General features: G+C 42.9%; 1 protein-coding gene and 1 pseudogene across 2 annotated transcripts in view; one reads left to right on the top strand and one right to left on the bottom strand.

The window, feature by feature from the left end:
* Nucleotides 1-23,454, top strand: part of Ash1l (ASH1 like histone lysine methyltransferase) — a 157,178-nt gene extending 133,724 nt beyond the window's left edge. For both annotated transcript variants that reach the window (XM_045138061.1, XM_045138060.1), the window contains 12 exons: nt 2,921-3,073; nt 5,236-5,290; nt 5,376-5,508; nt 6,845-7,093; nt 8,163-8,249; nt 9,700-9,790; nt 10,590-10,728; nt 10,825-10,997; nt 14,685-14,851; nt 19,650-19,690; nt 20,527-20,828; nt 21,034-23,454. In XM_045138061.1, coding sequence (XP_044993996.1) covers nt 2,921-3,073; nt 5,236-5,290; nt 5,376-5,508; nt 6,845-7,093; nt 8,163-8,249; nt 9,700-9,790; nt 10,590-10,728; nt 10,825-10,997; nt 14,685-14,851; nt 19,650-19,690; nt 20,527-20,828; nt 21,034-21,125 — 1,682 coding nt within the window. In that variant the 3' untranslated portion in view covers nt 21,126-23,454. The remainder of the gene's footprint in view (nt 1-2,920; nt 3,074-5,235; nt 5,291-5,375; nt 5,509-6,844; nt 7,094-8,162; nt 8,250-9,699; nt 9,791-10,589; nt 10,729-10,824; nt 10,998-14,684; nt 14,852-19,649; nt 19,691-20,526; nt 20,829-21,033) is intronic.
* LOC105944679 lies at nt 16,137-17,652 on the bottom strand (annotated as a pseudogene).
* Nucleotides 23,455-23,662: the final 208 nt, after the last annotated feature.

Genomic DNA, 23,662 nt, shown 5'->3' with positions numbered 1-23,662 from the left:
TGGCCTTAAACTCATGGCAGTTCTTCTAACTCTGCCTCTGGAGTGCTGGGATTAAAGGCATGTACCACCACACACGGCTCTTTAAAAAAAAAAAAAAAAAAAAGGCTCTGCCTCTAGCCCAGGCTGACCTGGAATTCACTATGTAGTCTCAGGCTGGCCTCCATCCCATGGCAATCCTCCTACCTCTGCCTTCCGAGTTTTGAGATTAAAGGCATGTGCCACCATGCTCTGTTCATTTTTTGTTGTTGTTTTCCTTTTGTTTTTTTGAGGTAGGTTCTAACTATAGCCTGTGCTAACCTGGAACCCACTCTGTAGTCCCAGGCTAGTCTCAAACTCACTGTCATCCTCCTACCTCTGCCTCCTGGGCACTGCAATTAAAGATCTGCCCCACTATTCCCAGCTCCATGAATTTTTTTTCTTTTTTCTTTTTTTAAAATTTATCTATTAGAGAAATGAGAGAATGGGTACGCCAGGGCCTCTAGCAGCTGCAAATGAACTTTAGACCCATTCCCCACCTTGTACATCTGGCTTACAACTCAGGTTTGACTTATCAGAACCCACGTAAGCCAGATGCACATGATGGCACATGTGTTTTGAGGCCACACTCTCTCTCTCTCTCTCTCTCTCAAATAAGTAAATGAATAATGAATAAAAATTTTAAAAATGGGGGCTAGATGGATGGCTTAGCAGTTAAGGCATTTGCCTACAAAACCAAAGGACCACGATTCAATTCCCCAGGACCAACATTAGCCACATACACAAGGGCACACACATCTGGAGTTCATTTGCAGTGGCTGGAGGTCCTGGCACGCCCATTCTGTCTCTCCCTCTCTCTGCCTCTTTCTCTCTCTCTCTCTCTTTCTCTCTCTCAAATAAATAAAAGCAAAATAAACATTTTTTTCTTAAATAAAAAATTTAAAAGTTGGGCTGGAGAAACAGCTTAGCAGTTAAAGACATTTGCCTGTGAAGCCCAAGGACCCCGGTTCAGTTCCCCAGGACCCACATAAGCCAGATGCACAAGGTGAAGCATACATCTGGAATTCATTTGCAGTGGCTGGGGGCCCTAGTGCGCTCATTTTCTCTCTGCTCCTTCCCCTCCCTCCCCCCTCTCAATAAATAAATAAAATATTTTTTAAAATAATAAAAGATTTTAAAACACCAATAATAGGGGCTAGGGACATGGCTCAGTAGTTAAAGGCACTTTCTTGCAATGCCTGACAGCCTAGGTTTGATTACCTAGTACCTCTGTAAAGCCAGATGCACAAAGTGGTATATGTATCTGGGGTTTGGTGATAGTGGCAAGAGGCCCTGTTATGCCTGTTTTTCCCTGTCTCTGATTCTCTCTCATCCTCACTTTGAAAATGAATAAAATATATATATCTTTTAAAACACCAATTGCTTAGCTGGGCATAATGGTGCACGCCTTTAATCCCAGCACTCAGGTGGCAGAGGTAAGAGGATCAACATGAGTTCAAGGTCTGTCTACAACTGCAGTATGAGTTTTAGGTCAGTTCAGCCTGGGCTACACTGAGACTCTGCCTTGAACTCCACCCACAACCACACAAGAAATATGTTCAAGCTGGGTATGGTGGCACATGCCTTTATTCCTAGTACTTGGGAGGCAGACCCATGAGGACTGCCGTGAGTTCAAGGCCATCCTGAGACTACATAGTGAATTCCAGGTCCACCTGGGCTAGAGTGAAACCCTACCTTGAAAAACCAAACAATGAAAAATATTCAAAATAAGCCAAATATGGTTGCATTCGTCTGAGATCCCATTACGTGTGAATCGGAGACAAGAGTTCAGGGTACTAGGCTATGCAGTGACTTTAAGGCCAGCTTATACTACAGAACTTTGCCTCAGTAAAAACAAAAATGGGCTGACATGATAACTCACATGTATCATCTCAATATGCAGGATACTGAGGCTGACAGATCATAGGTTCTTGACCTGCCTGGACTATTTTGTGAGTTCATTGTACAACCTAGGCTTCAGAGTGAGACCCTGTCTCAAAAAATAAAAATAAAAAAACAGAGCTAGAGAAATAGCTGAGCAGTGACAGGCACGGGTATTTGCTTTCAAAGCCTGACAGTCCAAGATCAATTTCTGAGTTCCCATGTTAAGCCAGATGCAGAGTGACACGTGCATCTAAAGTTTGTAATGGCAGCACGTTCTGACCAATTCTCTCTCCTCTCTTTGCTTGTGAATAAATTAATTTTTGTGTTTTTTGTTTTGTTTGTTTTTCAAGGTAGGGTCTAGCTCTAGCCCAGGCTGACCTGGAATTTACTACGTTGTCTCAGGGTAGCCTCAAACTCAGGATGATCCAGCTCCCTCTTGTCTCCCAAGTGCTGGGATTAAAGGTGTGTGCCACCACACCCAGTCTCTTGAGGTTGGATGTTGCTCTAGCTCTGGCTGACCTAGAATTTACAGAGATTGTCTTATTTTAGTCTACTAAGTCCTGGGATTATAGGTGTGGGCTACTGTGCCCATCTCTCATTTTCCTTTGTACCAGCAAGAGTTCTTGGAGTGCATATATTCTCTACACTTCTCTTTCTCTCTCTTTCTGCTCACAACTAATAAGTAATAAAGTTAAATAAGTAAGGTGTGGTGGTGCACGCCTTTAATCCCAGCACTCAGGAGGCAGAGGTAGGAGGACCACTCTGAGTTCAAGGGTACCCTGAGACTATATAGTGAATTCCAGGTCAGCCTGGGCTACAGTGAGACCCTACCTCAAAAGACCAAAAAAAATTTCAAAATACCAGTGTTGTTTAGTTTTTCTTTAAAGAGAAAAGAAAGTTCTGTATGCCTGCTAATTCTTAATATCTTCAAGAAAAATAGAGCAAGTGGTTGGGGAAGAAAACCTTAAACTTTTTTTTTTTTTATCCCAAGACCTGAAACTTTTTCAATTTGTCTTTTCAGATGTCTTCATGACCCAGTTCTCTGCTCTGCAGACTGCTCGATCTGTTCGAACAAGACGGTTGGCGGCTGCAGAGGAAAACATTGAAGTGGCTCGGGCAGCACGGCTAGCGCAGATCTTCAAGGAGATTTGTGATGGTATCATTTCCTACAAAGGTGAGAATATTACTTACCCTCTGCTGAGACCAAGAACAAGTGACATTTTAGGACTAGAAATTTTGAATTTCTCTGAATTTTTTTAAGTTAATCTTATTTCCTTATTTGCAAGCAGAGAGATAGAAGAGATAGAGACTGGAGATCAAGGGCCTCCAGCCACTGCAAACAAACTCCAGATGCATGTGCCCCCTTGTATATCTGGTTTACATGGGTGCTGGGGAATTGAACCTGGGTCATTTGGCTTTGCAGGCAAGTGCCTTAATCACGAAGCCACCCCTCCAACCCCTGAATTTTTTGTTGTTGTTGTTTTACCTTTTGTCAGAATTAGGGCTGGAGAGAAGGCTTAATGGTTAAGGAGTTGGCCTGAGAGGGCGAAGGACCCATGTACACAACGTGGTACATGCATCTGGAGTTCATTTGCAATGGCTGAAAGCATTCTCTCTCTCTCTTTCTCTCTCTCTCCTCCCTCCCTCCTCCCCCATCTCTCTCTCTCAAATTAATAAAATAAAGTAAAGTTTATAGAATCATAGAAAAACTACCCAGGCATGGTAGCACACGCCTTTAATTAATCCCAGCACTCAGGAAGCTCATGTAGGAGGATCACTGTGAGTTTGAGGCCACCCTCAGATGACATAGTGAATTCCAGGTCAGCCTGGGCTAGAGTGAGACCCTACCTTGGGGGAAAAAAAAAAAGCTGGGTGTATTGGTGCACGCACCTTTAGTCCCAGCACTTGAGAAACTGATATAGGATAATCGCCATATGGCTTATTTATGCCATCTTAAATTTTGACTAACCTTCCTCCCCTCCTTCCTTTACTCATTCTCTGCTTGTGACCTCACTTAAGTCATCCCATCCCCAATGTTCTGTTCATCTACTTACATGTATGTAATACCATCCCCTTGCGTCCTCCTGTCTCCTCCCTCCCTCACAGCCTCTTTCTAGCTTACTGCCTCTGGTGCCGATTTTTACTCAAACTTGCAAACCTAAACATCTGTAGCGAGGCTCCACATATGCGCAAAAACATGTGGCATTTGGCTTCCTGGGCTTGGGTTACCTCGCTTAGTGAAATCCTTTCCAGACCATCCATTTCCCTGCAGATTTTATAATTTCATCTTTCTTTTTTGTTGTTGTTGTTGGGGTTTGTTGTTTTTTTGTTTTGTTTTTTTTTGTTTTTTTGAGGTAGGGTCTCGCTCTAGCCCAGGCCAACCTGGGATTCGCTACGTAGTCTCAGTGGCCTTCAACTCAAAGCGATCCTCCTACCTCTGCCTCCCAAGTGCTGGGATTAAAGGCACCCTTCTTGTTTGTTTGGTTTTAAGGAAGGGTCTCACTGTAGCAGAGAGAGAGAGGGAGAGAGAATGGACACACTAGGGCCTCCAGTCCCTGCAAATGAACTCCATACTCATGTGCCACCTTGTGCACATGACTTATTTGGGTAATTGGAGGCATGAACCTGCATCCTTTGGCTTTGCAAGCAAATGCCTTAACCACTATTCCATCTCTCTGGCCCCTTTAAATATTTTGTTTTTTACACTTAAAAAATATATTTATTTATTTATTTATTTGATAGAGAGAGGCAGATAGAACATTTGTTTTGGTTTTTCAAAGTAAGATCTCACTCTAGCCCAAGCTGACCTGGAATTCACTATGTACTTTTGGGGTGTTCTTCCTACCTCTGCCTTTGGAGTATTCGGATTAAAGGCATTTGCCACCATGCCCAGTGAGAACATAATTTTTTTTCTTTATTTTATTTTATTTGAGAGAGCGAGTATTGAGAGAGCAAGTATGGGCATGCCAGGGCCTCCAGCCACTGTAAAAGAACTCCAGATACTTGCACCACTTTGTGCATCTGGGGAATCAAAGCTGGGTCCTTAAGCTTCACAGACAAGCATCTTAACTACTAAGCCATCTCTCCAGCCCCAAGAATATAATTTATTTTATTTACTTATTTTTTTCTGAGTTAGGGTCTCACTCTAGCCCAGGCTGACCTGGAATTCACTATGTAGTCTCAGGATGGCCTCAAACTCATGTGATCCTCCTACCTCTGCCTCCCAAGGGCTGGGATTAAAGACGTGCACCACCATGCCTGGCTTTCATAATTTTTTAAGAAGGTACTACTTGCTTTTATCTCAGTCTGTGTAGGAACTCTTGCATTCTTTTGCAGATTCTTCTCGACAAGTGCTGGCAGCTCCACTTTTGAATCTCCCCCCCAAAAAAAAGTAGGTTCAATCATCTGAATTTTAGAATTTTAGAAAAAAAAAAAACTAAGTGTACCTGATTGACGGTCCTGGCTTTGTATCCCAGGAATGCTGAGTACTATGAGAAGATCTCTGACCCCCTGGACCTCATCACCATTGAGAAGCAGATCCTCACTGGCTATTATAAGACCGTAGAAGCATTTGATGCTGACATGCTCAAAGTCTTTCGGAATGCTGAGGTATTTTTTGCTGACTTCCAACTCAGATTTTAGAGGTTTGGTCTGAAGAGAAATGTTCTAGAAGTTTATATTTTTATCTTCTGTCTTCATATTTCCAGTTGCGATAGGCAGTCATTTTTATTGAGTACTGTTGCAGTGTGTGTTACAGTATGCTAAATACTGTAGAATCCCTCCCTCCCCCACCCCCGTCAAATAAATAAATAAAAATAAGATTTTTTTTAAAAAGCTGGGTGTGGTGATGTATTTAATTCCAGCACTTGGGAGCAGAGGTAGGAGGCTCACTGTGAGCCTAGATTATTAGCCTGGGCTAGAGCGAGACCTTACCTCAAAAAAAAAAATCTCTAATGGAAAGTTGAACCATTTCTCCAAAAGTACAGTCTTTGCAAAAACCTAATTTGGTCATGACCTTTCACAGTATAAAACCATTTAACTAATTTAAATTATATCTGTATCCTTCCATAATATAGTGATTTATTTACAAGCAGACAAAGAGATGGAGACACACCAGGACCTCCAGCCACTGCCAAAGAACTCCAGACTCATGCACCACAGTGTGCAGCTAGTTTTATGTGAATACTGGGGAGTCCAATTGGGGTCCTTTGGCTTTGCTTGCTAGCAACTTAACCACTTAGCCATCTCTCCTATCCTATTTTAAATATTTTAATAGAGGAAGAAAACATGAGCATGATAGAGTCTCTTGCATACAAACTTCAGATGCATGTACCACTTTGTGCATCTGGCTTTATGTGGGTACTAAAGAATCAAACCTGTAATGGCAGGCTTTGTAAGCAAGTCTTTATCCACTATGCCATCCTTTTTGGTTTTTCAAGGTTGAGTCTCCCTCTAGCCCAGGCTGACGTGGAATTCACTGTGTAGTCTCTGGCTGGCCTTGGATCTCATAGCAAGCATCCTACCTCTGCTCCTGAGTATTGGGATTAAAGGTGTTGTCTAGCCCATGCATATTTAATTTTTTTTTTTAATTTATCTATTTGAGAAAGAGACAGATAAAGAGAGAATAGGCATGCCAGATCCTTCACTGCAAATGAACTCCAGATGCATGCACTACCTTGTGTATGTGGCTAACCTGAATCCTGGGAAATCAGACCTGGGTCTTTTGTCTTTGCAGGCAAGTGCCTTAACCGCTGAGCCATCCCTCCAGCCCCATATTTAATTTTAATTCATTATGGTCCATTTGTTACTGACTGCCTGTCAGGATATTTGCTTTATGCAAAAATGTGCTACCTAAATTGGGAGAGTAAGAAGTCGTGCTGCTCATCAGATACATGCAGCCACAGTAGGAAGACTAAATGTGATTTCCTTCTTCTCTTTCCTTCAGAAGTACTACGGGCGTAAATCTCCTGTTGGTAGAGATGTTTGCCGCCTACGGAAGGCCTACTACAATGCCCGGCATGAGGCCTCCGCCCAAATTGATGAGATTGTGGGAGAAACGGCAAGTGAGGCAGACAGCAGTGAGACTTCAGTCTCTGAAAAGGAGAATGGGCATGAGAAGGACGATGATGTCATTCGCTGTATCTGTGGCCTTTACAAGGATGAAGGCCTCATGATCCAATGTGACAAGTGCATGGTGAGGGTCAGGAAGTGAAGCAAATGCTTCACAGCAAATGAAGCAAAAGCTTAGTCTGATGAGCATGGTGACCATATTTAAAGAAGCATCCCAGGCCTCTTAAGGCTTATCATGACAGGCTTTTTATGAACTATCACTTACCCTTGCTAAGCCCTTTACTGTTCCTATTGCCTTACTCCATTTTTATATGTCTCTTTCATTGCCTTTCCTGTTCCTCGTTCTTTTTCCTGCTTTCCATAGGTCACTTTTGATATAGTTTGGGTCAAGGAGGATAGTATTTAGGGCAGTGCTTTACATTGAAAACATCAGAGATAGTACATTCTAGCATAAGTACTGGTAGATTCCATTCCACTGATTCACAAAGTGCTCCTGATGGTGAAGTCTAGGTCTAGGCCTGGATTTAATTTTAGTTTTCAATTTTATTTATTTATTACTTTACTTGAGGCAGAGAAAACAGGCAGACAAAGTGAGGGTATGGGTATGCCAGGGCCTCCTGCAGCTGTAAAGGAACTCTAGATACATGCACCACTTTGTGCGTCTGGCTTTATGTGGGTATTGGGGAATCGAATCCATGCCATCAGGCTTTGAAAGCAAGTGCCTTTAACTGCTAAGCCATCTCTGGAGCCCTAATTTGTAGTGTCTTTACTTACTACTGTATGTGAACTTATTACATTATATGTAAATAGGGCCATGAGTAGTACATGAGATTGTTGGGAAGATAAAATCAAACAAGAGGAAATAAAAATACTTCATGAATATAAAGCTTGTCACAATAGCTATAGCATAAATATATATCACTCAGCAAATAATAGGTAGTATGTTAATCTTCCTGTTTTCTCTCCATCCCCATTTTAATTTGTCCAGGTATTTAGATTATGAATCAGTCTGTATACTTTATTCAGACACATTCTTTTCTTCTTTACCATTTATCTGTAACTCTCACTCATCCACTTATGTCTAAGTTACTCTTTTATTTAACCCCATCCTTTACTACTACTTTAGGACATCAGGGCATCATGTAGTAATTTGAAATTCCCTTTTCATCCCTCAGCTGTATGTTTTTCTACAGGTGTGGCAGCATTGTGATTGTATGGGAGTGAACTCCGATGTGGAACACTACCTTTGTGAGCAGTGTGACCCAAGGCCCGTGGACAGGGTACGCCGGCCTCTGACCTGTGATGGGCAGATAATGCACGAGCTTCTGCTGAGTTGCTCAGCCTCTCATTGCCTCAGCTTCCACTGCTCTGGCTTGTCTCAGGAATGGGACCAAGGAAAAAATAAAATGCTAATCTCTGAAAGAAATAGGACTATGTAAAACTAAGGTTCATTTTGTGGATTTTTGTTTGTTTGTTTTATTATTATTAAGAGAGAAAGAAACAAATAGAAAGGGTGCACAGGGCCTCTAGCCAATGCAGATGAACTCCAGACACATACACCACCTTGTGCATCTGGCTTTACATGGGGGCTAGGGAATCAAACTTGAGTTCTTAGGCTGAGCAGGCAAGTACTTTCACCACTGAGTCATCTCTCTTACCCAAGATAAAGGGTTCCCTTGTTTGTTTTGTTCTTTTGTTTTTATAAACACTATCTATTATCTATAAGAGGAGTAGCTTTCAGAGTACAGAACTTAGTACTGTAAAAACCTCTTGCTTTAGGCAGTGTTTAGTTAAAAAGGACCTTGGACTCAGAGTAAGCACTTTTACCAGGAGAAGGTTCATTACTTACTAAGTTACTGAGTGGGTTCTTTTTTACTTATTTTAGAGAGAGAGAGCCAGGCATGGTGGCACACGCCTTTAATCCCAGCACTTGGGAGGTAGAGGTAGGAGGATCGCCATGAGTTCGAGGCCACCCTGAGACTACATAGTGAATTCCAGGTCAGTCTGAGCTAGAGTGAAACCCTATCTCAAAAAAAAGAGAGAGAGAGAAAATAAGCACCCCAGGGCCTCTAGCCACTGTAGATGCTTCTATCTGGCTTACGTGGGTCCTAGGAGACCAAACCTCAGTCTTTACCTCCAAAGGCAAGCACCTTAACCACTAAGCCCTTTTTAGTTTTTTTTGTTTGTTTGTTTGTTTTTTAATTTTTTTTGTTTATTTTTATTTATTTGAAAGAGATGGGCAGAGAGAGAGAGAGAAAGAGGCAGATAGAGGGAGAGACAGAATGGGCACGCCAGGGCCTTTGGCCACTGCAAACAAACTCCAGACACATGCGCCCCTTTGTGCGTCTGGCTAACGTGGGTCCTAGAGAGTCGAGCCTTGAACCGGGGTCCTTAGGCTTCACAGGCAAGCGCTTAACCACTAAGCCATCTCTCCAGCCCTGTTTTTGTTTTTTTGAAGTAGGCTCTCACTCTAGCCCAGGCTTACCTGAAACTCACTCTGTAGTTTCAGGCTGGCCTCAAACTCACAGCGATCTTCCTTCCTCTGCCTCCTGAGTGCTAGGTTTAAGGTATGTGTTGCCACACTCAGCTCTCATCTTTTTTGCATAATTTGCTTTACTAATAAGTCTTGGATGGGAATTTTAGGTTTAAATTCTTTTGCTCTTGAATAGAGATCATTAAGCCAAATGTAAGACTTCTCACCTTATCCTTTGGTTTTTCTGCCCTTGTCAGGAGGTTCCCATGATCCCTCGGCCCCACTATGCCCAGCCTGGCTGCGTCTACTTCATCTGTCTGCTCCGCGATGATTTGCTGCTCCGTCAGGGTGAGTACCAGACACACGGATCCGGATCCGCTTGTCAGGACCCACCTTTCTGAGTAGCTTGAAGTAGTTGCCTGCTGCATACTAGTAATTATGCCATATGCCTTTAGCAGTTTTGTTTTATTTCTTCTTGTTGTTTTCAATATTTATTAATTTATTTGAGAGAGAAAGAGTTTGATTGGGGGGGATGGGTATGACAAGAGCCCAAGATCACAGTGTTTAGCTTTCTCTATTTATAATGTATTATTTATTTAGGGGGGGTTGGTAGTTTTGGGATTTTTGTTTGTTTGGGGTTTTTCGAGGTAGGGTCTCACTCTAGCCCAGGATGACCTGGAATTTACTATAGCCTTCAACTCATTGTACTCCTCCTACCTCAGCTTTCCAAGTGCTGGGATTAAAGGCATGCATCACCACACCAACTTTGTTTTGTGTTGATTTCACTATACTGGCTATTGAATAAAGGCCTTGCCCGTGCTAGACAAGCACTCTCCCACTGAGCTATATGCACAGCTCCCTTATTATTATTATTTTGTTTGTTTGTTTTGTTTTGTTTCTTGAGGTAGGGTTTCACTCTAGCTCAGGCTAACCTGGAATTCACTACGTCGTCTCAGGGTGACCTCGAACTCATGGTGATCTTCCTACCTCTGCCTCCCGAGTTCTAGGAGTGCACCGCCACGCCCTGCTCTCCCCTCAATATTATTTTAGGTTATGCTTTCTTTCTATGTAGACCCTGAGTCAGATACATGGATGCCTTTCACAACTCATGCTCGAATCATTTCTCCTGTTTTCTATGCCTTTCTAGGTGACTGTGTATATCTGATGAGGGATAGTCGGCGCACTCCTGATGGACATCCAGTCCGTCAATCCTATCGACTGTTATCTCATATTAACCGAAATAAGCTTGACATCTTCCGAATTGAGAAACTCTGGAAGAATGAAAAGTATGTGCTGAGGTCCTATCCCTTTCTTCCAGCTGGATATTCACTACAATCTTGCTAATGAACTAAACCATCCTTTCTCATTTTTCCTCTTTTCAGAGAGGAACGGTTTGCCTTTGGTCACCATTATTTCCGCCCCCATGAGACCCACCACTCTCCGTCCCGCCGGTTCTATCACAATGAACTATTTAGGGTGCCCCTCTATGAGATCATTCCCTTGGAGGCTGTAGTTGGGACCTGCTGTGTGTTGGACCTTTATACCTATTGTAAAGGTGAGTGAGTGTGACTTGTTATGACATGATCTCATGTTCCCTAATCACTGATAGGCACTGTGTACCTTATCCTTTTGTTGTTGCTGCTGAGTTTGTTTGCTTTGTTTTTTTTGGGTTTTTTGAGAGCCTCATTCTATCTCAAACTGACCTGGAACTCACTCTACAGCCCAGGCTGGTCTTGAACTTAAGACAACCCTCCTCCTACCTCATCCTCCTGAGTACTGGATTGAAGGTACATACCAACACACCATGCTTTTTTCCTTTTTCTAGTGCTTGTTACTCAACAAATACTCTTCCCCGTGTTAGATTTAGTTCACTGTGGGTTTTTTTTTGTTTGTTTGCTTGCTTGCTGGGATTAAACGTTTGTGCCCTAACTATAAAAACTAAAAAAAAAAAAAAAAAAAGAAACAAGGAAGTACTCTTCCCCCTTGTGCATCTGGTTAATGTGGGTCCTGGGGAATCAAACCTGGGTCCTTTGGCTTTGCAGGCAAATGCCTTAACCACTAAGCCATCCCTCCAGGCCCCTGTTCCCTTTTTTTGTTTTTGTTTTTCAGGGTAGGGTCTCACTCTAGTTCAGGCTGACCTGGAATTCACTATGTCATCTCAAGGTGGCCTTGAGCTCATGGATCGCCACCTGAGGCTACATAATGAATTCCAGGTCAGCCTGGGCTAAAGTGAAACCTTACCCTGAAAAAAAAGGGACTCAGGTTTGATTCCCCAGGACCCACATAAGCCAGGTACACATGGCACATGGGTCTGGAGTTCATTTGCAATGGCTCAAGGCCCTGCCATGCCCATTCTCTCTTATCTGCCTCTTTCTCAAATAAGTAACTTTTTGCATTTGTTATTATTGACAACTTCCATAATTACAGACAATAAACCATGGTATTCCCTCCCCCACCTTCCCTTTCACAACTCTACTCCATCATATTGTTAACCCAGAATTCATGTGAATAAAGACCACTGACCACAAATTATGGCCAAATTGAAGCAAACTTTTATTTGTAAAAAGCGAAGCTGGGCCAACAGCTGCCTCCCTAAGTTGGGGGGTGCAGAGAGCAGCCCTGAGCAAAAGAAAAGGCAGGTTTTTATAATTCACAAACGTTAAGATTGAGAAATTTCCAATAGGGAACTTGGCAAGCAAAATACAGAAGCTCACAGTTACTTGTCCTGACATCTTCAGAAAGTCTGAGGTAAGGCATTGTCAGAGTGGGGAGTAACTCAGGTTCCAGGGAGTTCCATGGGTAGGGGATTCCAGGCAGTAGCCAAGGTACAGTTAGACCTTACAGAAACTTAAGCTTCATAGTAAGAGAAATGAAACTGATCTTGATTTAATAATAAAATGGCTCCTAACTGTAATAGTCACACTGGTTCATCAATATTCCTTCCCCCTCCCAATCAGTCTCTTTTTATTTTGATATCACCCTATTGTGATGGTCTTGTGTAGGTAGTGCCAGGTACCCTGAGGTCATGAATATTCAGGGCATTTTGTGTAAGCAGTCCTCTTCTTCCTTTGTCTCTTAGATTCTTTCCACCGCCACTTCTGTATAGACCCTGTGCCTTGGAGGGTGTGATAGAGATGTTTCAGTGCTGAGCACTTATCTGTCACTTCTCAGCACTGTGGTGCCTCTTTTTTTTTTTTTTTTTTTTTTTTTTTTTGAGATATGGTTTCACTACAGTCCAGTCTGACTTAGAAGTCACTGTATAGTCTCAGGGTGGCCTTAAATTTTCAGCGATCCTCTTGCCTCTGCCTCCCGAGTGCTGGGATTAAAGACTTACGTCACCACGCCTTGCTTATGGTATTTTTTGAGTCATCCCAGAGGTCAATGCCATCTGAATAAATAAATAATTTCTTCTTAAGCCAGGTGTGATGGCACACACCTTTAATCCCAGCACTCCAGAGGCAGAGGTAGGAGGATTGCCATGAGTTTGAGGCCACCTTGAGACTTCATACTGAATTCCAGGTCAGCCTGGGCTAGAATGAGACCTTACCTCAAAAAACCAAAAAACAAATAATAAATATATATATATATATATATATATATATATATATATATATATATATTTTACTTTTTAAAAAAACATATTTTTAAACTTTATTTATTTGAGAGAGAGAGGGAGGGAGAGGGAGGGAGGGAGCGGGGGAGAAAGAGGCAGAGAGAAGGAGAGAGAGAATGGGTGCACCAGGGCCTCTAGCCACTGCAAACAAACTCCTGGTTTTTAAAAAAATATTTACTTATTTGACAGAGAAAGAGGGAGACAGGGAATGAATGGGTGCGCCAGGGCCTCCAGCCACTGCAAACGAACTCTAGATGCGTGTGTCCCCTTGTGCCTCTGGCTAACATGGGTCCTGGAAAATTGAACCTGGGTCCTTTGGCTTTGCAGGCAAACGCCTTTACCACCAAGCCTACAGCCCCTATTCTTTGTTTTTTTGAAAATGCTTATTTATTTATTTGAGGGGGGTGCGTAAATAGAGAATCAGTGTGCCAGGGCCTCCAAGCAGCTGCAATCAGACTCCAGATGCATGAGCCACTTTTGTAATAAATATTTTTTTAAAAAAGCCAGGTAGGTGTAAGCCGGATGTGTTAGCGCATACCTTTAATCCCAGCACTTGGGGGGGAAGAAAAAAAAATTTTTTTTACCAACTTTTTGTTCATTTTTATTTATTTATTTGAGAGTGACAGAGAGAGAGAGAGAGGCAGAGAGAGAGAGAGAGTGGCTTCCACCCACTGCAAATGAACTCCAGACGCAGGCACCCCCTTGTCCATCTAGCTAACGTGGGTCCTGGAGAATCTAGCTTCGAACCGGGGTCCTTAGGCTTCACAGGCAATTGCTTAACCACTAAGCCATTTCTCCAGCCTGGGAAGAAAAGTTTTACTTACAGATGTATTCTTATAAACTATTTTGTCCCTCATAATATTTACTCAAGGGCTGGAATGATGATTTAATGGTTAAGGCGCTTGCCTGCAAAGCCAGAGGACCCAAGATCAATTTTCCATGACTCACATAAGCCAGATTCACAAGATGGCCCATGCATATGCATCTGGAGCTCATTTATAATGGCTGGGGGCCCTGGTCTACCCATTCTTTTCTCCCCACCCCCCTCTCGTTTAAAAAAAAAAAAACTTAAAAAAAATACTAAGAGGGCTGGAGAGATGGCTCACCAGTTAAAGCACCTGCCTACAAAACCTGAGACCTCGGTTCAACTCCAGTATCCACGAACAGCCAGATGCACAAAGTGGCAAATGTATCTGGAGTTCGTTTGCAATGGCTAGAGGCCCTGCCATCTTCTTGCAAATAAATTTTTTGTTTGTTTGTTTTGTTTTGTTTTTCAAGGTAGGGTCTCACTCTGGTTCAGGCTGACCTGGAATTCACTGTGTAGTCTCAGGGTGGCCTCAAACTCATGGTGATCCTCCTACCTCTGCCTCCTGAGTGCTAGGATTAAAGGCACGCACCACAAAAACGTATTTTTTAAAATACTCATGTGCTCACTTCAGCTCATATACAAAAATAAGAATAGTCAGAAGTCTCTACAGCATCAGTCTATGTCTCTGGCTTTTTTCTCTTACTCCATCTGCTGTTCTTTGGACACTGGTTGTTGAGAACTCTACTTTCTTCTTTAGCCACCCTTTCCAAATCTCTACAGTTTCCTTCTTAAAGATCTCACTGGTGCATTTCAACTTACAGGGAGACCCAAGGGAGTGAAAGAACAAGATGTGTACATCTGTGATTATCGACTTGACAAGTCAGCACACTTGTTTTACAAGATACACCGGAACCGCTATCCTGTCTGCACCAAACCCTATGCCTTTGACCATTTCCCCAAGAAGCTCACTCCCAAAAGAGATTTCTCAGTAAGTCATCTGACTTTTCCTTGTTGTTTTTTGTTGCTGCTGCTGCTGTTTTTTTTTTTGAGGCGGGATCTCATCATGCTGGTCTCAAACTTTTTTTTTTTTTTTTTTTTTAGTTTGTTTATGTTTTTCGAGGTATTGTCTCACCCTAGCCCAGGCTGACTTGGAATTCACTATGTAGTCTCAAGGTGGCCTTGAACTCATGGTGATCCTCCTATCTCTACCTCCCAAGTGCTGAGATTAATGGCATGTGCACCACACCCAGCCCTTCTTTTCTTTTTTATGTTTGTTTATTTGAGAGAGAGAAAGAATAGGCATACCAGGACCTGCAGTGGTTGCAGAGGAACTCCAGATCCATCCAACTTGTGCATCTGACTTACTTGGGTCCTGGGGAATCAAGCCTGGGTCCTTTGGCTTTGCAAGAAGGAGCCTTAACCGCTAAGCCATCTCTCCTGCCCAGAAATCTCTCTTTTTGCAACATATGAACAGCATAAATCCATTATTTCACATGTATCTCAAGGATTTTTTTTTTTTTTTTTTGAGATAGGGACTCCCTCTAGCTCAAGCTTACCTGGAATTCATTATGTAGTCTCAGGGTAGCCTCAAACTCATGGCAGTCCTTTCTCTACCTCTGGAGTGCTGAGATTAAGGCTTGTGCCACCACACCTAGTTTAGAGTCTCAATGTAGCCCAGGCTGGCCTGGAACTCACAGCGATCTTCCTACCTCTGCTGGGATTAAAGTTCATCACCATACCTGGCTGGATTGAATTGTTGTTATTGTATTCTTAGAGGTAGGATCTCATTCTAGCTTAGTCTCAGGGTGGCCTTGAACTCACAATGATCCTCCTAATTATGCCCCCAATTTTGTTTGTTTGTTTGGTTGGAGTTTTTTGTTTTGTTTTTCCAAGGTAGGGTCTTACTCTAGCCCAGGCTGACCTGGAATTTACTGTGTAGTCTCAGGGTGGCCTCAAACTCATGGTGATCCTCCTACCTCTGCCTTCCTGGTGCTGGAAATAAAGGTGTATGCCACCATGCCCGGCTTTTTTTTTTTTTAATTGAGACGGGTTCTTGTTTTTTTTTGTTTGTTTGTTTTGTTTTGTTTTGTTTTTAGCAGATGAATGAATCATTTAACTTTCTTTACTTCCACTCAAGAATGACAAACCCTAAAATGTATCATCTTATACTGATCAATGGAACTAAGTACAAATGAAGTCAATGGTGTGCCCCATTAGCATGCTGCGGTGTTTGTCAATCAAACATGCCCTCCCCGCCCAAGCCCTGGCTCCTGGATAACATTGATAAATGATTGTGCACTGCGTGATGATACCATTAGGTAAGAACTTTGGTTCATGCAGTTGGCTGCCACAGAGGTTGCACCCAAAACCCATAGCCCTGGTATCCAAAGTCAGTCAGTGGTAATGGCTCATGGTGTCAGCCGTGCTCCTTCCACAACACCAGGTGAATACTGTGGTAAGGCATGCTGGTGGCAAAAACCAAGCCCGTGTCATTGTGCCCATCTAGTCCATTCAGCCAGGACGCTTCGCCTGCCAGGAAGCTGGAGCCTCTCTTTGATTTCCTGTACTCCAGCAGAGGCCAGCGGCTAATCAGGCTCTCTGTCCTCAAGTCCATGATGTACAGGTAGCGGTTGTCAAACAACAAGGCAAAGACATCTCCAAAGCCAAGCAAGGCCAAGTTTGCTACCTCATGTGTCTTGATGACCCTGAGAATATCATAACTGGCAAAGTCCCACTGGTAGAGACCAAGGGCCGAACGGCAGACAATGTATTTGCCATCAAAATGAAGTCTTGGCTGCAGGCAGATACTTCTATCTTCAGAGACAAACAATGTCTTCAAGCACTTGCAATTGATTTCTCTCCCAATTGGCCAAATCTTGATTTCATATTTGTCTGCATTTAAGAGAATATAATCTGCAGGACTATGCAGGAGAGATTTGACTTTGCACCTCTGCAAAACCACTTGGGTGACCCACTCCGTATGCCCAGTGAGTGTGTTCAGGCATGTCCCAGCAGATAAAGCCCATACTTTCACAGTGAAGTCTGCAGAGCCACTCACCAAGATATCCAGTTCATCACTGTAGTCCACACTAAACACCGCCCCAGTGTGCCCCGGAAGTACTGGATCCTGGCTCCGGTACTCCATTCCCAGCAGGCCACAGTGTTGTCAAAGGAGCCTGTCACAAGCTTCTGTTCATCGAACTTCACCGCTGCACAAGTGTGGGTCTGGATACCATAAATGCACTGCCCTGTGCTTACATCCCATAGTTTTGCAGACAAGTCATCTGACCCTGTACAGAGAAGTCCATCTTTGTAGTAAAGTGCATACACTCTGGCACAATGTCCAATTAATGATGAGGTTTCAAAGGCTTCATGGTCCTCCAGTTGCTTCATTCTCAAAATAACCTTCAAATAAACCTTCCAGTGCAAAGCATCCTGAACAGAATCATCTGTCTGCCAGCCCAAATTTCTACACACAGTCTGCCACACCTCTGTACAGGCACTTATCAACTTTGTCCACTGCTTAGAGACGAGGCAGCACGTGAGTAAAGTCTGAGGATCGAGCCACTTTAACAAATAAAAACTGAGCTCCAAGGGAAGGAGTTTGAGGAAGTCCTGCTTGAGGAGAGTCTCCAGGTTATTGGAGAGATGTCTGAGCTGGACTCCCTCACTCAGACTAATCAGGTGATCCAGAGTTTCATTTTTCTGCAAGTCCGTCAGAGAAAGAAATGTAACAGAAATGTTATCAAGCCATGTATCAAAGTCCTTTCTCTCCATAAGGTTATGGAAATATTTACCTGAGCGAGCGCCCTGGGGCCCGGGACCTCGCGCCCAGCTCACACCAACTAGGCGCGCTCAGGCCGCCAGAGCCTCGCAGTGGCTAGGTCCACTCCGCAGCCATGGCACCTGGACCTGAGGCCACCGCTCAGGGTCTGCAGCCTCACCAAGACAGGTTCTTAAATGTAGCCTAGACTTGCCTTAAACTGGTGATCTACCTGCCTTTGCCTTCTTTCTCTCTTTCTTTTTCTCTAATAAAAATAAAATAAGCCAGGTGCTAGGCATGGCAGAATACATTTTAATCCCAGCACAGGCAGAGATAGAAGGATCACCATTAGTTCAAGGCCACCCTGAGACTACATAGTGGATTCCAGATCAGCCTGGGCTAGAGTGAAACCCTACCTCAAAACTACTACCACCACCCTCCTCACCCCCAACCAAAAAAAAAAAAAAAAAAGCCAGGTGTGGAGTCATACACCTTTAATCCCTGCACCCAGGAGACAGAGGTAGATGGATTACTGTGAGTTCCTGGTCAGCCTGGGATAAAGCAATACCCTACCTTGAAAAACCAAAAACAAAAAGGCTGGGCATGGTTGTGCGTGCCTTTAATCTAAGCATTTGGAGGCAGAGGTACAAGGATCACCATGAGTTCCAGACCAGCCTGGTACTACAGAGTGAGTGCCAGGTCAACGTGGGATAGAGTAAGATCCTACCTTGACAGAAACATAAATAATTAATGAATTTAAAATATATGTCTCTTTTTTCTTTCAAAGGAAAGAAAGAAGCTGGGTATGGTAGCACACATCTTTAATCCTAGCCCTTGGGAGGCAGAGGTAGGAGGTTCGCCATGAGTTTGAGGCCAACCTGAGACTACATAGTGATTCCAGGTCAGCCTGAGCTAGAGTGAGATTCTACCTTGAAAAACCAAAGAAAGAAAAGAAAGGAGGAGGAGCGGGGAGAAAGAAGGAGAGAAAGAAAGAAAAATCTTGGAGCCAGAGAAATGGTTCAGCAGTTAATGCACCTGCCTGACAAACTCTAATGACCCGGGTCCATTTGTCTTGTATCCATGTAAAGCTAGATGCACAAAGCGGCAAATGCATGTGGAGTTTGTTGGTAGTAGCTAGAGGACCTGGTACGACCTTCTCCATCATCTCTCTGTGCTTGCAAATAGATAAAACTTAAAAATAAAAGGGGGAGGTGGGTCTGGAGGAATGGCTCAACGGTTAAGGTGTTTGCTTGCAAAGCCAAAGGACCCAGGTTCAATTCCCCAGGACCCACATTAGCCAGATGTACAAGGGGTTACACGCATCTGGAGTTTGTCTGCACTGGCTGGAGGCCTTGGCATGTGCCCATTCTCTCTCTCCCCTCCCCTTTTTCTCTGTCAAATAAATAAATAAAATTAAAATGTTTTAAAAGGAGGTTGCTGGAGACATAGCTTAGTGGTTAAGGCATTTGCCTGCAAAGCTAAAGGACCTTGGTTTGATTCCCTAAGACGCACAGAAGCCAGATGAACAAGGGGTCATATGCGTCTGGAGTTTGCTTACAGTGGCTGGAGGCCCTGGTGCACCCATTCTCGCTCCCTCTTTCTCTTTCTCTGTCTGCCTCTCCCTCTCTCATTCTCTCAAATAAATAAATAAAATTAAGGAAAAAGTAAATACAATTGCTCTATACAGAAAAATTCCTTACAATTAAAAATTTTTAAAAAAATCAGAAGTAGCCGGGCGTGGTGGCGCATGCCTTTAATCCCAGCACTCGGGAGGCAGAGGTAGGAGGATCGCCATGAGTTCGAGGCCACCCTGAGACTCCATAGTGAATTCCAGGTCAGCGTGGGCTAGAGTAAGACCCTACCTCAAAAAAACCAAAAAAAAAAAAAAAAAAAATCAGAAGTCTTGAGCCATATAAAATAAAACACATATAACACAGTCACCCAGCTACCTTTTTTCCCCCATATGGCTCTGATGAGGTTCAGCTTCCATAACATCCTCACCTCTCCCTTTTCTTGTCTGCAGCCTCATTACGTCCCAGACAACTACAAGAGGAACGGAGGGCGGTGAGTCCTGCATGAATGTGAAGCTGCCTCACAGATTGGCCAAAAGCTTAAGCAGAGGATGAAAGGAAGCAGCTCCCATGGGTTTGGCTATTTCCTGTCAAGTAGTCCAGTGCAGTGCTACCACTAATATGGGAGAGCTGGACTTCAGTGGATGTCGTCCTGTTAGGTAGCCTAAGTTGAGGCAGGGTGAAAGCAGAGGTGAAAAGAAGAAAACAAATGTGAAAACCTCACTGCAACATATTTTACTGAAGTTGGACTGGACGCAAGCCCCATCTCTTCTTTTGTGCTCAGGAAACAGAGCTAGCTAAGTTATTTGTCTAGGCGTAGTGTATTTTGTGGATGTCTATCTCATTTTGCTCCAGAAAACGAAAAGTTTAATTTTACAACTGGATATTTAAGTTTCACAGTTGCATGTAGCTCAGGGCTAGAGTGGACACCTAGAAGGTACAAGGGTAGGAGTGGAAAGAGGAGGGAGATTAAATCTCAGAGTTATAGTTTGTAATACAATTAATGTGCAGACCATAGTGGGGTTTTTGTTGTTGTTGTTGGTTTGTTTGTCTTCTTGAGGTAGGGTCTCTGTCTAGCCCAGGCTGGCCTGTAATTCGCCATGTAGTCTCAGGGTAGCCTTGAACTCAGAGTGATCCTCCTAAGTGCTGGGATCAAAAGTAGACACCACTACACCTGGTTACAGACCAGTTTTTTACCCAAAGCCAAAAGCCATAGTTAAGAGTCCAGGCTCTCAGCCTCCCGGGGCCTCTTACCTGTCATGTTCCTTCCCTACCTCCCTCTACCTTGCTCAGCTTTACCCTAACTAAAATCACATATTCTTTTGTCAGATCATCCTGGAAGTCTGACCGCTCAAAGGCTCCCCTAAAAGACCTGGGCCAGGAGGATGATGCTTTGCCCTTGATTGAAGAGGTACTAGCCAGTCAAGAGCAGGCAGCAAATGAGATGCCCAGCCTGGAGGAGCCAGAACAGGACAGGACAGCTGCTGAAGTCACTGAAGGTGACAAAAAAACAGAGGGAAGTAGTGAAGAGCCCCAGTTAGCCTGTACACCCGAAGAACGAAGGCATAATCAACGGGAACGGCTCAATCAGATCTTGCTCAATCTCCTTGAAAAAATCCCTGGAAAAAATGGTAAGAGCCAGGCTCATGATTCTAAGCCTTGGAGATAAGTGAGAAATAAGCATAGATGGAGTATTTTGTTCTGGTGATTGAACTCAGTACCAGGAATATGTTAGGCAGGAAAAAAAAACAAAATTTTGAATTCTCTTTAGAGCTCAAATCCAGACTAAGGCATAAAAGACTGATAATTGACATACCTCTTTGGTTCTGTTTTCAGCTATTGATGTCACTTACTTGTTGGAAGAAGGCTCAGGCAGGAAACTACGAAGGCGCACTTTGTTTATACCAGAAAGCAGCTTTCGCAAGTGACCCTCAAAGAACAAGAGCCTCAAGCATCTGGGATCCAGTGGAGCTAATCAGTCCTGTCCCCTGTCCACTGGGTGTGGACAGTGGTGGGAAAGGTCCGTCCAGGCAAGGGGGATGGGGTCATATGATTGACGCTAGGTACTTGCTAACCTTAGGGCTAGTGGAGAGGAAGAGGAAAGGAATCTGCCAGTTGGGTTTAATTCTCCTCTCCATTTCTTCACCCCAAGGGTTCATGGAGGGGAGAGAGGGTCATATTAGGAATGCCTAGAAACTATTGGTACTTTACAGCACTTGCTTCTCCCCACAGCTTGTGTTTTTTTGGATCACTCTTTGATCCCACAGGCACTACTAAGAAGCTGCTTCCTATACTGAGGTGTGATTCAAAACCCAAAGGGAGAGCCAGGTCCCAGTTCTACCCCATCAGGTCTTCACTTGGCTCTAAGAGCTACCCTAGAGTCCTACAGCACATGCAGTGACAGGACATCTTCCAAGACCCTTGACTGGGGAACTTCCTTCCTCCTTTCTTGCCCAACAGGTCACAGTAAAACATGAAATGACAGCTTAAAGCACTTGGAACTGCTGGCCCTCTCCCTACCTTTACTCCCAAAATGGAATCGTGGGATAGGGGAGACCCCCATGGGGTCAGAATGGCAGTATTTGTTGAAATTATTTTTGTTTTACCCTTCATAACCTGCTGAACATATCTTTTTTTCTAAAGAGAAAGCCAAGTCCCCACAGCAGTCATGCTGTTGTGATGTACTGATTGTGTCTGTTGTGCTGTGCAAATGACAGTGTATCTCAAAATAAAACTACATAAATTCAAACTCCTCCCCCAGGAATTCACTACATAAACTGTTCAGCAGTATTCACCCATCAGTGTATTAGTTGTAAGTGTAGATTATCAATTGAAAACACTACTCTTATTTTCTTAATTATATAGTTTTCAATGTCCATCTCTCAAGAGACAGTGTGTTCTCTTCACCCTGGTCCTCCCACCTCCCTTTTCCCTCCTGAGGGACTTCATCCTCAGGAGTATGCCTAGTCACCTTCTTTCCATTCTCCACCAGAAGTTACCAGACCCTACTGTCCCTTTAAAAGTAAAATCTTAAAGCTTTGCTTTTCTTCTCAGACATACATATGCATATATGTTTGTTTTAGATGTTCTGAGATGGTTTTTAAATGTGCCAAGTTCTCTGTGTGCGTGTGTATGTATATATGTGTGTGTGTATATATGTTTGTGTGTGCATATATATATGTATGTGTATATGTATATATATGCAGTATGATTGGTAAGCAATACAATAGTAAACATGTCCCCATTACTTTTTCTAATATTGGACCAATGCTGTCCCAACTGTACATTTCCTTCCCATTATGACAACAACACTCTGACTCGTTTAGGTAGAAACATTGACCACCTTCCATTCCATCAATTTTTTTTCCCCTTTTTCTCCTTTCTGTGTAATTCTTGAGGAAAAAAAAAAAAAAAGACAAGGGATGCCATAGATTCCCTTGAGCAGAGAAAAAGCAAAATATTTTATTAAAGAAAAAAAGAGAAATGAAGACAATAGTTTGGAGTATTTTCTTACTGTAGAGAAGCACTGTACATTACTCAGAGGCTAGGTCTATGATCCTCATGTGGAGCTGGGAAATCGCATGTCCAAGCCCGGTTGAGTGGTTTCTTCTGTTTTTCATTGCAGGGAGTAGGTGGGAGGGAGTCGGGACTAAGGGCACTTTGGGGGTCTTCTTTTAGTCAAAAGCAAGAATATGATAAGAAAGATTAAATTCAATGTTTCCTTTAATAGTGTTAAACACTAAAGTTTTTAAAAACACAAAAAAGAAAAAACTTTGTAAAATGTGAGAACAGAAGCAAAAGACACTACGCTCTGTCATTTTATCTTTCTTTTGTTGAAAGACTAAAAACTGAAATGTTTTTTAGACAATCAAATGTTAGGTAAGTGCAAAAACTTGTTTTTTCTTACTGGTGTAGAAATTAATGCCTTTTTTATTTTTCAGTTATTTTATAATAACAAAATAAATAAAACAACCCCCAGCTGCCAGGTGGGTTTTGGTGTTTGAAACGCGGGCAAAGCACTACAGCATCACGCAAATAGATAGAGTTAGTCTGCATGTCTGTGGGCTGTGTGATTGCGGAGAATATAAATGCTGCTAATATATTTCCTTTTTACAAAAGCATATCTAAATAGATGATTGTTTTGATGTTAATCTTTGTAAATTATGTATTACCAATTTTAACATTGGATGTAATTGCATAAAAGCTTGCATCTCAATCCTTGAAAGTCTAGTATTAAATGGAAACAACTTTTCCTAACTGCGGAGTTGTGACTTTTTTTTTTTTTCTTTACTATCTTCTCGTGACTTCTGGCATCTTTTCCATCCCATTTCCAATGAAATCTTGAAATTCTCATATCAGGATGTCACATGAGTACATTCACCACTGTTATTACAGGATGAAGCCATTTCATTCTAAGGCCTTTCTACTTGTATTCAGCCTGGCCAATCAGAAGCTTGATTACCAC

This window comes from Jaculus jaculus, chromosome 19, assembly GCF_020740685.1.
Source record: "Jaculus jaculus isolate mJacJac1 chromosome 19, mJacJac1.mat.Y.cur, whole genome shotgun sequence".
Lineage (NCBI taxonomy): Eukaryota > Metazoa > Chordata > Mammalia > Rodentia > Dipodidae > Jaculus > Jaculus jaculus.
This window is presented reverse-complemented; position numbering and strand designations above follow the sequence as displayed.